The sequence below is a fragment of the Astyanax mexicanus genome, chromosome 7, assembly GCF_023375975.1.
Source record: "Astyanax mexicanus isolate ESR-SI-001 chromosome 7, AstMex3_surface, whole genome shotgun sequence".
NCBI lineage: Eukaryota > Metazoa > Chordata > Actinopteri > Characiformes > Acestrorhamphidae > Astyanax > Astyanax mexicanus.
In genome coordinates, this window is record NC_064414.1 from 54955891 (window position 1) to 54971658 (window position 15768).

Sequence of the window (15768 nt, forward strand, 5' to 3'; positions counted from 1 at the left end):
TTAATATTATAAAGGAACAAATCAAGTTTAATTTTAAGGTTTACATTTTAAGGATGGAAAGTGGATGTGTAAAAATTTAGGCCAAATTATGACTTAAATAAATAAAGCAGTAATGCTTAATATGGAAGCTTTAATATTTTATTATTACTGTATTCAGTCCCTCAACCCCCTCTGACTCACACACAGGGAGCTCGTGACAACAGGAAGTGATGCTTTTGATGGACATTCTGTACTCACACCTGTATTCCGTAAGCCACGCCCACGTTTTATCCGATTGGTTAGCAGAAGCATCCGTCCTGCTTATGGGGAGGAAACTGAGGAAACCAAAGCAAGTAACCAATCCCAGAGCAGAACATGCTCTACTACAACCTACCAGCCAATGCGATTACAGGAGGCGGGAGAACGCGTTGGCCAATCACAAGCCAGGAGGGCGGGGCCTGCCGGAATATAGGTGGGAGTAGTAAATCCATGGCGATGATTCTGGCGATGAACAATGTGTCACCTGCTCTCGAGCTCTAGCTGAAGATGCTCCTGAAGCTGCTGCTGCGGACACTGCGAGGATCTTCTGCCTATAAATAAATGATCGGATCGATTAATCGACATGAATCCGTCCCGCAGAACCGAGAGCGACTGGCAGGGCCTGGTCAACGAGGTGAGTCGAACCGAACCGGCGCGTTCTGGCCAGATAAGCTTCTGGACTGGCTTACTACTGATCCACCTGCTCCCACCAGCAGGGAGATTATCTATATATATATATATATATATATATTTATCTATATCTGTCAACATATATATATAGATATGTATCTCTCTAAATGACAGTCTGATCAATAAATACATATCGATAAATACATGTAAATATGATCAGATTAGATATTTACAGGGTTATAGAACCTAAGCTAAAACCTAGAACCCAGTCCTCACTAGTTCTTTAACCAGCATCTGCATCCTAAATTGTGACTGATGAAGGTGGGAATGTTCTCATGTATATTGCACTATATATTCTGTGTTAAATCATAAGATTATACACATCTCTGCATCACTTGTGGGTTGAGAATAGCTGAGGAATCCCCCCATTCTAAAGATATCAAGGTTAGGAAGCCCCATCCTAATGATTTGGCTATTATACGATTATTGATAATTAAATGAAATTGGTTCCACGAATTACAATTAATACAATATAATTCTGATTAAAAAAGACCAAAAATTCCAACTCTGGTCATACATTATCTGATGACAAATAAGGGCTGTGGAAGAATGAGTGTAATACAGTGTTAAATCAGAGGATTATAGAGATATCTCCATTAGTGGTGGGTTAAGAATAGCTTCTAGTAGTAGTAATACAGTAGTAGTAATATTGTACTGTAGCAGTAGTAGTAGATCATAGCCCATTTCCTATCACAATAATGATTAATATCTTTATATTGAATGTTGCATGAAAACTCGAAAAAATATTTATATGAGCAAAATTAGCATGTAAGTTTTGGTCTACTGATCATTTCATAATTCTTCTGATTTAAAGTTATTGGGGGTTATTGAAAATACTGAAATAAAGAATATAGTAGGCATGCACCGATGTTGGATTTCTTGGCCGATGCCGATATCCAATATGTATATATGTATCTGCCGATATCGGTGCCGATATTAGGGCTGGCCAATATTGTAAAAAAACATCAAAATATTACATTTATGAGTGATTCTCGATTACTCAAATAATTTTTCCTGTGTTCAGTTCCTGGAGTGTTTACTCCCTGTGTTCATTTCGTGGTGTGTTTATTCCCTGTTTTCAGTTCCTAGTGTGTTTTCTCTATGTGTTCAGATCCTGGTGTGTTTGCTCCATGTGTTTAGTTCTTAGTGTGATTCCTCCCTGTGTTCAGTTCCTGAAGTGTTTTCATCCTGCAGTTCCTGGCTGTGTTTTCTTCCTGTGTTTAGTTCCTGGCTGTGTTTCCTCACTGTGTTTAGTTCCTGAAGTGTTTTTTTCCTGTGTTCAGGTCCTGGCTGTGCTTTCTTCCTGCGTTCAGTTCCTGGCTTTGTTTCCTCCCTGTGTTCAGTTCTTGGCTGTGTTTCCTTCCTGTGTTCAGTTCCTGGTGTGTTTCCTCTCTGTTTTTAGTTCCTGGTGTGTTTTCTTCCTGTGTTTAGTTCCTGGCTGTGTTTCCTCACTGTGTTTAGTTCCTGAAGTGTTTTTTTCCTGTGTTCAGGTACTGGCTGTGCTTTCTTCCTGTGTTCAGTTCCTGGCTTTGTTTCCTCCCTGTGTTCAGTTCTTGGCTGTGTTTCCTTCCTGTGTTCAGTTACTAGTGAGTTTCCTCCCTGTGTTCAGTTCCTGGATGTGTTTTCTTCATGTGTTCAGTTGCTGGTGTGTTTTCTCCCTGTGTTTAGTTCCTGGTGTGTTTTCTCCCTGTGTTTAGTTCCTGGCTGTGTTTTCTCCCTGTGTTCAGTTCCTGGCTGTGTTTTCTCCCTGTGTTCAATTCCTGGCTGTGTTTTCTTTATGTGTTCAGTTGCTGGTGTGTTTGCTCCCTGTGTTTAGTTCCTAGTGTGTTTCCTCCCTGTGTTCATTTCCTGAAGTGTTTTCTTCGTGTATTCATTTCCTGAAGTGTTTTCTTCCTGTGTTCAGTTCCTGGCTGTGTTTCCTTCCTGTGTTCAGTTCCTGGTGTGTTTCCTCTCTGTTTTTAGTTCCTGGTGTGTTTTCTTCCTCTGTTTAGTTCCTGGCTGTTTTTTATTCCTGTGTTCAGTTACTAGTGAGTTTCCTCCCTGTGTTCAGTTCCTGGATGTGTTTTCTTCATGTGTTCAGTTGCTGGTGTGTTTTCTCCCTGTGTTTAGTTCCTGGTGTGTTTTCTCCCTGTGTTTAGTTCCTGGCTGTGTTTTCTCCCTGTGTTCAGTTCCTGGCTGTGTTTTCTCCCTGTGTTCAATTCCTGGCTGTGTTTTCTTTATGTGTTCAGTTGCTGGTGTGTTTGCTCCCTGTGTTTAGTTCCTAGTGTGTTTCCTCCCTGTGTTCATTTCCTGAAGTGTTTTCTTTGTGTATTAATTTCCTGAAGTGTTTTCTTCCTGTGTTCAGTTCCTGGCTGTGTTTCCTCCTTGTGTTCAGTTCCTGGTGTGTTTCCTCCCTGTATTTATTTCATGGTGTGCTTTCTTCCTATGTTCAGTTCCTGGAGTGTTTCCTTCCTATATTTATTTTATGGTGTGTTTTCTTCCTGTGTTCAGTTCCTGGTGTGTAAGAGGAAGCTGGAGAGTAAGAAGGAAGCGCTGCTGATTCTGTCTAAAGAGCTGGACACTTGCCAGCAGGAACGTGACCAGTTTAAACTGATGGCCAATCAGCTGCGAGAACGTCATCAGGGCCTGAAGAAGAAATACAGAGAACTCATAGTGAGTATATTTTTTTATATTGTTATATATAATTTTAGATTTTACATATATTTTTCATATACATTATTATGTATTACAATACAGTATAGTGCAATATACTGCAATGCTGTTATCAAAGCAGTATATTGCATTTTTAAATACATTTTTTAAAATAGTTTCATGACAAAAACACAAAACACACTACCATATGCATAACATCTAAATTAGGCAAGGCATGTGAAAATACAAAAAAAATACAAATACAAAGGTGTAAAAATAAAATAAATGCAAAAGAAAAAACATAGTTATAGTAATATAGTAACCAATAATTAAAAAGAATAGTTTATTAGAAAAACAGTGGTATCTGAAGCCAAAGCACAACATTGCTATCTAGTGGTCAGATTTTAAACTACGGTATTACTATTCCCTTTTTTTCAATATATATATATATACTCTATATAAAATTGTATTTCTGTATATGTTTTTATATTATTTTATATAATATTATATTATATTCTTATATGATTATATATATTTTGGATACTTTTATCTATGATCCCTGTCCAATGAAAAACAAGTATCTTCAGATTAGGCCTGACACAATAATTACATTATTGAGTTATCGTACAAATAAATGGACATGATCTCAATAATATTTGATAATCGTGATATCATCTATTGTGTTTATTTAAATGTTTGTTCACATACATAACAGAGAGCAGTATTTGAGGCAGTCATGCCAAATGATCAATGCTTCAATAACAGCAAATCTATATGCACAGTGTGAACTACAGAAGGTAAAGAAAAGAGTATGCATTTTACAAACTATAACTGTTTAAAATTTGTTGTATTTAAAAGGGTATAATTGCTTTGTTATGTTGTACTATAATCATTAATTCAGTGAAGTTAAATGGTCTTGAAATAATAATATTGCAATAGTTTTATTACAATAGTTTCTGGAATGATATATTGTCCACAAAAAATGCTATGGTGACAGGCCTACTTCAGTTTTGTTTTTAATTTTTAGTTTACTACACAGTTTGTATTTTATGTCAGTGGACAGAGAGTACTACCCAACAACACGGATTTCATTTGATTTGATTTCTGTCATTGTTCTATTATTTTTTTCAGTTTAGGTCTATTTGATTCCTTTATGTTTGTTTATAAAATTATTTATAAGCATTTATTTATAAGCATATTTCAAAAAATAAATGCTCATTCATATAGAGCTGCATTGAATTGGCTCTATTCAAAGGTGTGAGTTCATTTCCACATGAATTAAACACTTTCTATACAGACAGTTCTGTCTCTTAGGAACCGTCCCTTTGACGTAAAGCATTTTATTCATCAGGGGATGATACACATATTCAGATCTGGTATATTCAATACAGCACTAACGAGTGTTTACTAAAATACTGTGCTAAATTAAAAGCACCTCATAAAAGTAATGCACTGATTCACTGATTCACTGATACTTTGATTCTCTGATTCACTGATTCTTTTATTTCCAGGATGGTGACCCGACTCTGCCTCCAGAAAAAAGGAATCAGGTTGGTATTGCACTGCTGTGTTTAATGAACATTCAAATGAAAGCTCAGGTTTTCCATTTATGTCTTTTCAGTCCGTCTCTAAATCAGTAACAGAGTTGACTCTGTGTTCTGAACAGGTGAATCTGGCCCAGCTGCTGAGAGATGCTCAGGAGAAGAACAGGAAGCTGGGGGACGAGGTGAAGGAGCTGAATCAGAGACTGGCGGAGGTCCATGGGGACAACAAGGTATTCAATTAATATACAGTATCCATCAAAAGAGAGTACACACCTCATATTCTCGAGACATTTTATTATATGTATTTATATACTGATATACAGGCTGTTTACTGAAGTCCCATAAAAATATATATATATTTCCAGAAATGTGAGAGGTGTACTGACTTTTGGTGGATTGTATGTATACATTAAATTACACACTTTCATATAAAGCAAATGTAGCCTGGTTAGCAGTGTGTCTGTAGCTTGGTTTGCCTGTAGCATGGTGTGGCTGTAGTCTGGTGTGTCTATAGCCTGATGTGTCTATAGCCTGATGTGTCTGTAGCCTGGTGTGTCTGTAGCCTGGTTAGCAGTGTGTCTGTAGTCTGGTGTGTCTGTAGTCTGGTGTGTCTGTAGCCTGGTGTGTCTGTAGCCTGGTGTGTCTGTAGCCTGGTGTGTCTGTTCTGTAGCTTGGTTTGTCTGCAGCCTGGTTAGCAGTGTGTCTGTAGACTGGTGTTTCTGTAGCTTGGTTAGCAGTGTGCCTGTATCCTGATGTGCCTGTAGCCTGGTGTGTCTGTAGCCTGGTGTGTCTGTAGCCTGGTGTGTCTGTAGCCTGGTGTGTCTGTAGCCTGGTGTGTCTGTAGCCTTGGTAGCTGTTTATCTGTAGCCTGGTTAGCAGTTTGTCTGTAGCCTGGATAATAGTGTGTCTGTAGTCTGGTGTGTCTGTTCTGTAGCTTGGTTTGTCTGCAGTCTGGTTAGCAGTGTGTCTGTAGCCTGGTGTGTCTGTAGTCTGGTGTGTCTGTAGCCTTGGTAGCTGTTTATCTGTAGCCTGGTTAGCAGTTTGTCTGTAGCCTGGTTAATAGTGTGTCTGTAGTCTGGTGTGTCTGTTCTGTAGCTTGGTTTGTCTGTAGCCTGTTTAGCAGTGTGTCTGTACTCTAGTGTGTCTGTAGCCTGGTTAGCAGTGTGTCTGTAGTCTAGTGTGTCTGTAGCCTGGTTAGCAGTGTGTCTGTAGTCTAGTGTGTAGCTAAATGTGTGGTGACAGTGAGGATTACTGACCTTTTAATCTGCTTTAAAACGCCCTAAATCCACCAGAATGTAATGGCGTGTCCTGATCTCACCCCTACAGCTGCTGAGGATGACCATCGCCAAACAGCGTCTCGGTGATGAAGAGGTCGGGGTCCGACACTTTCCAGCTCACGAGAGGGAGGACCTCGTCCAGCAGCTGGAGAGAGCCAGAGAACAGGTGGGTCAGATCCCTTACAGAAATTATCCAAAATCTGTACAGTGGAGACAGTTACTCCAACAAAAAGCAGCATAAACCCTTTTTAATACTCTTAATTTCAGAGAAAACAGTGAGCGAGCAGGTGTCCCAATACTTTTGCCCATATAGTGTACAGTATAAATCACAGGTACTGAGTTGAGACTGTGAACTGTGTTGTAGAACGAGGAGCTGGAGCACAGTCTGAAGGCGGTGACGGATGAGCTGCAGGACGTCCGGGCGGAGAGGAAGGTCTACCAGGAGAAAGCTCAGCGCCTCAACCTCGAAATCAACCACATCCTCGGCTGCCATGACAACCGCATCCTGGATGTGGACGCTCTGTGTATGGAGAACAGGTGAGTGATGCAGATATGCAAAAACTATGCTTAATTCTTATTTACTCAACAATATAGTGTATAAGTTACCAGTCAAATTTTAAGACACTTTTTATTTCTCATCCAGTGTGTTTTCTTTATTTTTACGATTTGTTTTACATTGAAAATTTTATATTGAAGACTATATTAAAGCTCTACAGGAACACATGCAGAATTATTTTTAATAATAAACCAGAATCTGTTTTCTACTTTAGATTCTTCTAAGTATCAGATGTATCTTTGAGTTCAGATCTGCAGACTCTTGGTGAGATTTTAATCTCAGTATCTTCATGAGGGAGAGTCACCTGGAATAGTTTTCTCAGCGTCTTGAAGAGTTTTTTGGAGGTGCTGAACAATAGCTGCTGCTTTTTCTTCACGCTTTGAAGCTCCAGCTCATCCCCAGCTTGTTTTTTAATTGTTTTTATGTATTTTAATATTAATTTACAATGTAGAAAAAAGTTAAATAAAGACAGAAGAAAGTGTTCAAACCTTTGACTGTGAGAGATTCTGTCAACAAAAAATTGTACTTTTATCAAGTTTTAACAATGAGTTTGTCAATTACAAATTGTGCTTTCCTTAGGTTTTAAACTGTCTCACTCCCTAACCCCCATATTCCCCTATATACTCCTTACCTTTTGTCCCTCACCCTTATCTCTCACATATCTCTCCTTTGTTTAACATAAGTTGATAGAGACACCCCCAATGATGACACCCCCCACACACTCCTCCATAAACCCTTACCCTTTCTCCCCTGCTGTGTTCAAAGCAGTTTCTACTGTATGTAAAGTCTTAGTCTTAGTTAGTAAGACAGTTAGTCAGACAGTAACAGTCAGACAGACAAGTCAGATGGACTAGCCAGACATACACAGAGGGAGCAACAACCAACTAAGCTGTGCCCGTGTAGATTTTCTGTCTGCACGAGAATAAACTCAAGTCATTTCTGAAGCCGTCTCCAGACTCCTGATTCCTGAAGGCCGAGTTTCTAACAACTGGTACTGTATATTGAGGGTAACCCTAATTTTCCATGCAGCTAAGAATTTATAGCTTAAAGGAAATGAAAGAAATAAAGGTGAAAGCGCTTAAAAATATGTAAGAAAAAAAAAAAAAAAAGTAAAATCAGAAAATGAGAGTGGCAACAGAAAACCAGTTAAAATTCAGTTAAGGTGGATATAACTTAAAATAAACCAAAGGCAATAAAATTTAAACATAAAAGCATTTGTGAAGAAGCTTAAGGCAGTTAAATAAAATTATAATAAACAGTGAATAAATAAGTAATAATGATAGAAGTAGTAAAATAATAAAAACTTAAATCTTAAAACTAAATCAAATGTTTTTATTTTAATTGTTTAAATGTTTAATGCACATATTATTTTTGTTGTTTTGTTTTTTTAGATATCTCCATGAACGCTTCGTGCAGCTTCAGGAAGAAGTGAATCTTCTCAAAACTAATTTAATGAAGTATAAGGTGAGTGTTAAGAGGCTTAAATCAAATATAAATCAACACATAAACATGTACACAGCTCTGTCCATGTCCTTAATTTAGTATTAAACCCGTGAGTTTTCTGTTTTTACTGACTCTGCAGAGATCGATGTGAGACAGAATGCAGCTGTTATTTCTGAACAGCATTCCGCTGACTGTCTGATTGTTTATTTAGCGTTAGCTGTATAAATATCTACACGCACTAATGGACATCATAAATCAGGGCTATAGGCTGCAGCGACTGTGTGCTGATCAGATAATGCAGGTTATTAGTAACAGAGCAGATTTATAATGCATGTTCTCCGTCTGTTCCTCTGCAGAGTGCGCTGGAGAGTAAGAAGAACTGTAAAGTTTATGGTAAAGCTAACAGCAGCGCGCTAACGGGAGTGCTCTCCGCCAAACAAGGTCAAATATCATATACTGTACTTCATTACTGAGACAAACAGGAACTCAGGAACATCTGTGTTGAAATTTAAACATTATATTTCTGTTTTAAAAATGCAGTTCAAGAGCTCCTGCTGTCTGAGGAGAACGGCTGCAGCCTCCCGGTCACTCCACAGTCCATCACTGACCTGAAGTCTCTGGCCACAGCCCTGCTGGAGACCATCCACGAGAAGAACATGGTCATTCAGCACCAGCGGCAGACCAACAAGTGAGTCCCTGACCTCACCACCGTACGAGCTAAAGTGGAGAGAGATGAACAATACATTATTAAAGAGATATTACTCATTACTTACAATATCAGGTGATGTTAAAAACAGCTTACCATACTGAAAATATGCTATATGCACAAAAGTCTTTTTTGGGACACCCCATTCATTCATTGTTTCTTTTGAAATCAAGGGTATAAAATAAGTTTATCTTGATTTACATTCATATTTCAAGCAAAGACAGTCATTGCACATGTGTGTTTTAAAAAGGTGAGTCAGTAAACAAGTGAAATTGCCTCCACTAAGCAGTAGAGCAAAAAAACTGGGGTGTGTTTCCCAATAACAAATGATCATAGAGATTTACAGACGACTTTAAGAACGGCGCGTGTGGTATATAGGTTTATGTTTGAGTAAAATGAACATTGTTGTTTTATTCTATAAACTACTGACTACATTTCTCCCAAATTCCAAATAAAAATATTTTCATTTAGAGCATTTATTTACAGAAAATAAAAAAATGGTCAAATTAACGAAAAAAAAGTTGCAGTGTTTGTTTCCAACCTCAAATAATGCAAAAAAACAAGTTATATATTACATAATTATTTACCTATCTAAGGAAGAGTTCAGCATCAATAATTGGCAGAATAACCCAGATTTTTAATCACAGCTTTAATTTGTCTCGGCATGCTCTCCACCAGTCTTACACACTGCTTTTGGGTGACCTTATGCCACTCCTGGTGCAAAAATTCAAAAAGTTCAGCTTTGTTTAATGGCTTATGAAGGTTTTTGGGAAATGATAATTTTAAGAATGTTCTTAAGTGCAGGGTGTTTCTAAGCTTTAAGAACGTTTTGGGAAACGCACCCCAGATCTGTTAATTGTGTATTCCTGGTTTGTTGGAACAGGATTCTGGGTAATAGAGTAGCGGAGCTGGAGGGGAAGCTGAAAGCTCTGGAAGGTTCTGGGCTGTGGAGTCTGCCAGGTAAATACCTCACCACCACCACCAGCACTGAACGTCTCCTGCTTCAGTGGCTCTTTATGCTTCTTATGCACTGCACTTTTACACCTTAGCTCTCCTGTGATACACTTGCCTCACACTTCCTTCCTTGCACGTCTCTGCCTCGCACGTCCCTGCCTCGCACGTCCCTGCCTCGCACGTCCCTGCCTCGCACGTCCCTGCCTCGCACGTCCCTGCCTCGCATGCCTCTTCCTCACACGTCCCTGCCTTGCACACCTCTGCCTCACACGTCCCTGCCTCGCACTCCTCTGCCTCACACGTCCCTCCCTCGCACGCCTCTGCCTCAAACGTCCCTGTCTCGCACGCCTCTGCCTCACACGTCCCTGCCTTGCACACCTCTGCCTCACACATCCCTGCCTCACACATCCCTGCCTCACACGTCCCTGCCTCGCACGTCCCTGCCTCGCACGTCCCTGCCTCGCACGTCCCTGCCTCGCACGTCCCTGCCTCGCACGTCCCTACCTCGCATGCCTCTGCCTCACATGTCCCTGCCTCGCACGCCTCTGCCTCACACGTCCCTGCCATGCACATTTCCGATTTGCCCCCCCGATACAACCTAGTCTCTTACAACCCTGAATCACTAACTCAACTTACAACCTCCCACACCTGACTCTCATACCTGACATTCACAGCCTTGACTCTCACTCGTCTGACTCTTGCATTCCCTGACTCTCACAACCTGCCTTACACATGCCTCTCTCACCTGCCTTACACACTTAAACAGCTTATGAATGACATATTTATAGATAGAAATTGTCTTATTAGACTATTAAGGACTGTGATGGATTTTGACGGTAAATGTTGAATAATTGCTGGGTTTTGGATTTTCCTGCTGTCTTATATTTTGCAGCTTTAGTAAACTGATTAACTAACTCTCTTCTATTACTGAAATTAACAGCTTCTTCGTGCTTCCTCTGTCTGTTTTCTCTCTCTTTTCTTTTCTGTCTAATCGAATCTGAATGAAGGCATTACCTACAACGTCTCTGTGGGATTAGGGAGTATGATTATACTATTTGTATTTAATTTTCTTTTCTTCATACGTCATTTAATCATCAGAAAACCTACATTTTTAATTGTACACTTACATATTTACCTAATATGTTATCACAGTCGTTGGTGTGTTGATTGATTGATTTATTGATTTACAGGAGGGAGGGATGTGATTATTCTGAGTGAACAGCAGCAAATCCAGCCGTCTATTGAGCATCCAGTACCACTGAGACAGGCGTCTGTAGGTGAGTCATATTATTATTAGTTGTTATACATGGTATGTTATTAATCTAGTTTAGATCTGTACATAATATATTAATTAATTATTATTACAGTGACTTACAGTAACAATTCTGGAGGGATTTTAATCCAGTATGAATCTGTAGTGCATATACAGTGTCCTGAAAATGTATTTGCCCCTTATAGATTTTGTTTGTTTGCTTTATGGTCATACACACTTTTTCAGATTATCAAACAAACTTTAATATCAGACAAAGATAAAAAAAATGCCTGATTACTGCCAGACCTGTATCAAGAAATCGCTTAAATAGAATCTGTCTGACAACATGAAGCAGATAAAAGATCTCAAAAAGAAGCACATTATGTCCCAATCTGAAGAAACTCAACAACAGATGAGAAAACAAAGTCATTGATCATCTATCAGTCTGGAAAAAGTTATAAAGTCATTTCTAAAGCATTGGGACTCCAGAGAACCGCAGTGATTCACTATTATTCACTAATAGAGAAAACATGGAACACTGGTGAACCTTCCCAGGAGTGACCGGCCGACTGTAATTACTCCAAAAGGGCATGAAGAACTCATCCAGGAGATCCCAAAAGAACCCAGAACAACATTTAAAGAACTGCAGGATCTCAATCACCTCAGTTAAGATCAGAGTTAATGATTCAATAATAAGAAAGAGATAAAAAACACTGCTGACCAAAACCAACACAACCACCCGTCTCACATTTACCATATAAACATCTTGATGATCTCCAGAACTAAATATTCTGTGGACTGATGAGACAAAAGTGGAGCTTTTTTAAAGGTGTGTGATTCCCGTTACATCTGGTGCAAAACTAACACATTATTTGAGGAAAAAATACATTATACTGAACGGAGTAAAACATGGTATTGGTAGTGTGATGATCTGGGGCTGTTTTGCTGCATCAGGACCTGGACAACAGAAGGACCTGTAATAGAAGGAGAATTTCTGGCGATCTGTTCGTGACCTTAAGCCGAGGCTTACTTGGGTTCTGCAGCAGGACAATGATCCGAAGCACACCAGCAGGTCCAAGTCTGAATGGCAAAATCAATGAAAACTTTTTTTTTTTAAACGCCAACCAAGGGAGGCACAAAATAGTTATTAGGTTTAGGCTAGTTTGGAGCTTTTCCCTTGGTAAATTAAATGATCATTTAGAAACGGCTTTTTATATTTACTCCGTTTATCTTTGTCTGGTATTAAAATGTAAGTACAATTAAAAAAGGGGAAATACTTTTTCACAGCACTGTAATTTAATATAGGTATATTAATATAACCAGTATGAACATATAGCTGGCAAAAGAGCCATTTTCTGCAGTGCTGTGACGGATGTGTGTGTGTGTGCGTGTGTGTGTGTGTAACAGGAGATGAGGAGATTGTGACCGGTGAGGAGGTGACAGAGGACACGGCTCTATCTGCAGAACCGGGTCACCCTGACCCAACCGAAGCTTTCCTGCAGCATCAGCACCACGGCACCACTTACTCCAGTACCACAGAACCGGCAGCACCCAGCTTCCCAACACAGACCACGCCCCCCAGCACCGGTACCGGCACCAGCAGTGACCCGAGCAGCCAGCACAACTACCCGACATGCTCAGAACTAGACGAGACGACTGCTGACCCAGTGGACATCAGAGTACCAGACCAATACCAGCCACAGACTCTGGACCTGGAACACCTGGATGATCAGGATGACCTGAATGATCTGGACCCGGCTAACTCTGAAAACCAGAACTCAGAACCGTCTCAGGCTGCTGTGGAAAGTCCAGCAGAGGCAGCTGAGCCAGACAGTGCTGAGGTCCTGTGTTCTGATCCAGATCCTGATCCTGATATTCAGGGTCAGACGGAGAGCCCGGTTAAGGTCTCAGAAGAACCGGACTGTGAGGATTACACAGTACTGTCTGAACCTTCAGCAGAACAGAGAGCAGAGAGCCCGGCAGAGCAAGAAACGGACCAGAACCTCCAGCTTCCAGAACCACAAGCTGCAGAACAGGCGTAGTAGAAGCCTGTAGAACTGTTAAAGGACAACTTGCAACATTCAGAAATGCTAAATGCTAATGTGGCTAACAGTGAGTGTTTTTACATGCACGTCAATATTTGATTACTGAAAAATATCAGAAATCCGTTTATCAATAATCTGATCAATCCGTCTACATCAGTTAAGCATCAGCAGTTAAGTTTGAGAACGGGCCAGATATTTTTTAAGCAATTACAAGGCATGTAATAGGATGGAGTGCTACAGACTAGTAACTCTCCAGCCCAGAGGGTTGTTGAACCCAATTGCAGAACAGTTGATCTCAAAGCAGGTAAACTTTTCTTTCCTAAGAAGAAAGGAAAAAATAAATAAATAAATAAACACAACGCCCCTCACGCAGGATCAAACCCGTGTTGTCAGGGTCGCGGTCCAATACACTACTGCTGCCCCGGCTAGTGAATTGGGACACAGCCGGGAAAAAAAGCCCTTATAAGGAGATAGGGAGCCCAAAAAATGAAAAAAAACTAAAACAGGCGGAAACTAAAGTCACACCAAGCGCGACAGAGAGAGACAGGGGAGGCATGTAAACAAAAGCTCACCAGAGAAACATTTTATTTATTTTTTTTTTTCATTATAGTTCAAACAACCTCACGGGCCAGATGTTTCATGCTTGCAGGCCACATCTGCCTATTGCCGACACCTGGTCTACATGGACTTGGGTAATCAGATAATGGGAAAACTCAGAGGCTGAAATTGATCTTGTACACTATATAGGGAAAGACCATTTAGAGTACGTATAGACCTTTTTCACAGTGTCTGCATCGTCACATCAGTCTCTGAATATCAGTGTTATGGTTATATTTTCTCCTACACTGTTTAACATGCGCTCGCCGGTTTTCAGACTCCATCAACCATCTTTACTGAGCTTCAGCACAGCTAACAGGAGCTCAGCTAACATTTGTGGACGTTCTGCTGTGTACTGCTGCACAGAGCTCCATGTGAGACCCTTCCACAGCACTGCTGATTACTGGAGCTCGGCTGCAGCAACTTCTGCATTCAGATGAAGGAGCAATTTTTACACAGCAGAGCGATTCTTTATGATCAGCACATCTCTGAACTACACAATAATAAAACAATAATAACATTTAGTGAGCTTCATTCTGTTCCCCACTCACTTACTCACACACATTAAACTACTCACCAGCACACGCTGCTAACAGTCCTCACTGATAATCATCTAAATAAACGCTCAATAAAATGAATTCATGCTGATGTTGAGGTTAATTTTTTAATCACTGTTTTAATTGTATTTTAAATTGAATTAAGAAAATTGAAACATGCCTTTTGAGCTGCACAAGGTGTACTTTTCTCATAGTTTCAATAGCAAAGACATTCAAACTGCATGGTGCTAAAATAGGGTCCTAAATGTTTTTCCAAACTAAAGAATTTGAGAATATAAATATACACTGCCTATTTATCCAAATGTAAGAATAAATAAATAATCATTACTGAAACATAAAAAAAATATTAAAATTGTGAAATGAGCTTAAATATTAAATCTACTCCAAATATTTAATCATTGTGAGATTGTTAAAATGATGATATTATAAAATGAATTTTTATATTTCTATGAATTGTTGCTTTGGTGTTTGTATTTGTTATTCTATTAGCAGATAGCATGTGTTTTTTCTGTATTATTTGCTTATAATGGGTATAAAGCACTTTGACTGGTCAAATTATAAAAAAAAGTATGTAAATAAAATATTTATTTTTACAATACAATTGGGACATATTAGATATTTTGACAAGATTGATGGTAGCTATTTTTTGAAGTGTGATCAAAATATTTTTATATACTGAGGCTATAAATACTAAAATGATAATATACACTCCATAGTTTATTAGTTTATTATAGCTTCTGTCTTATCAAAAAATAACCACTTTATATAACAACATTAATATTGTAATTATTTCTCAAAATGTAATAATCCTAGAAATGTAAACTAAATATTGCACTTTATTCAATCAAGACTATTAAAACACAATAATGAAAAATAATAAATCTGATGTTATAAATTATATTCCAATTAAGTAAAATGTTATTAAAAACATTAATCTCAATAATAAACAGGATAAACAGGATATTATAGAGAGAATTTGGCTGGTTGCTGCTGAAACGAGGCTGGGTTAAGCGTGAGGAGGAACGGTGTTCTGCTGAGCGTCAGATTAAATCAGTACAGCAGTCAGACCGAAACACCTCTGAGGTGCAGCCAGGAAGAGAGCTGCTGATTACTGATAAGAATTAAGGTGTGAAACTTGTACGACACTCGCAATGCTGAACGCAACACTCCGAGAGAAAGGTAGAAGTGTTAAAAAGAGAAATTAATGCATGCATGAAGAGCTCCTCGTTTGTTTTAATCTCACGCTCAGGCTGGATTCTGCAATTACTGTAGAAAATGTGTACAGTAAGTCGCAGGTCTATTTCCATCCGTTCTATAGAAATAAAGCCAAGACTGACTGCCAAGTTTTCAAATTTGCAACCTGGAGTAGAGTCAGTGCAGAGTACTCATTTGGTTAATGCCGCCTCCGTCTCCCAGACCAAGCATTTCAGGGTGTTTTCACACCTGTAGTTGGTTTCTCTGGATTGAATCAGTTAACATGTTCAGTAACTTAAAGCGT

At 39.3% G+C, this 15768-nt stretch overlaps 1 protein-coding gene across 2 annotated transcripts; it reads left to right on the forward strand.

The window, feature by feature from the left end:
• Positions 1-483: 483 nt before the first annotated feature.
• ccdc149b (coiled-coil domain containing 149b) lies at positions 484-14361 on the forward strand. 2 transcript variants are annotated; one of them, XM_022685953.2, is made up of 13 exons: positions 484-652; positions 3199-3360; positions 4851-4889; positions 5006-5113; positions 6210-6326; positions 6525-6697; positions 8108-8180; positions 8516-8600; positions 8700-8847; positions 9749-9825; positions 10827-10859; positions 11010-11096; positions 12479-14361. In XM_022685953.2, exons 1-13 carry the CDS (start codon positions 602-604, stop codon positions 13111-13113), a joined length of 1788 nt encoding a protein of 595 aa, XP_022541674.2. In that variant the 5' UTR covers positions 484-601; the 3' UTR covers positions 13114-14361. The 2 variants fall into 2 exon arrangements, with proteins under 2 accessions (XP_022541674.2, XP_022541675.2); XM_022685954.2 differs by lacking the exon at positions 10827-10859.
• The last annotated feature ends 1407 nt before the right edge of the window (positions 14362-15768 follow it).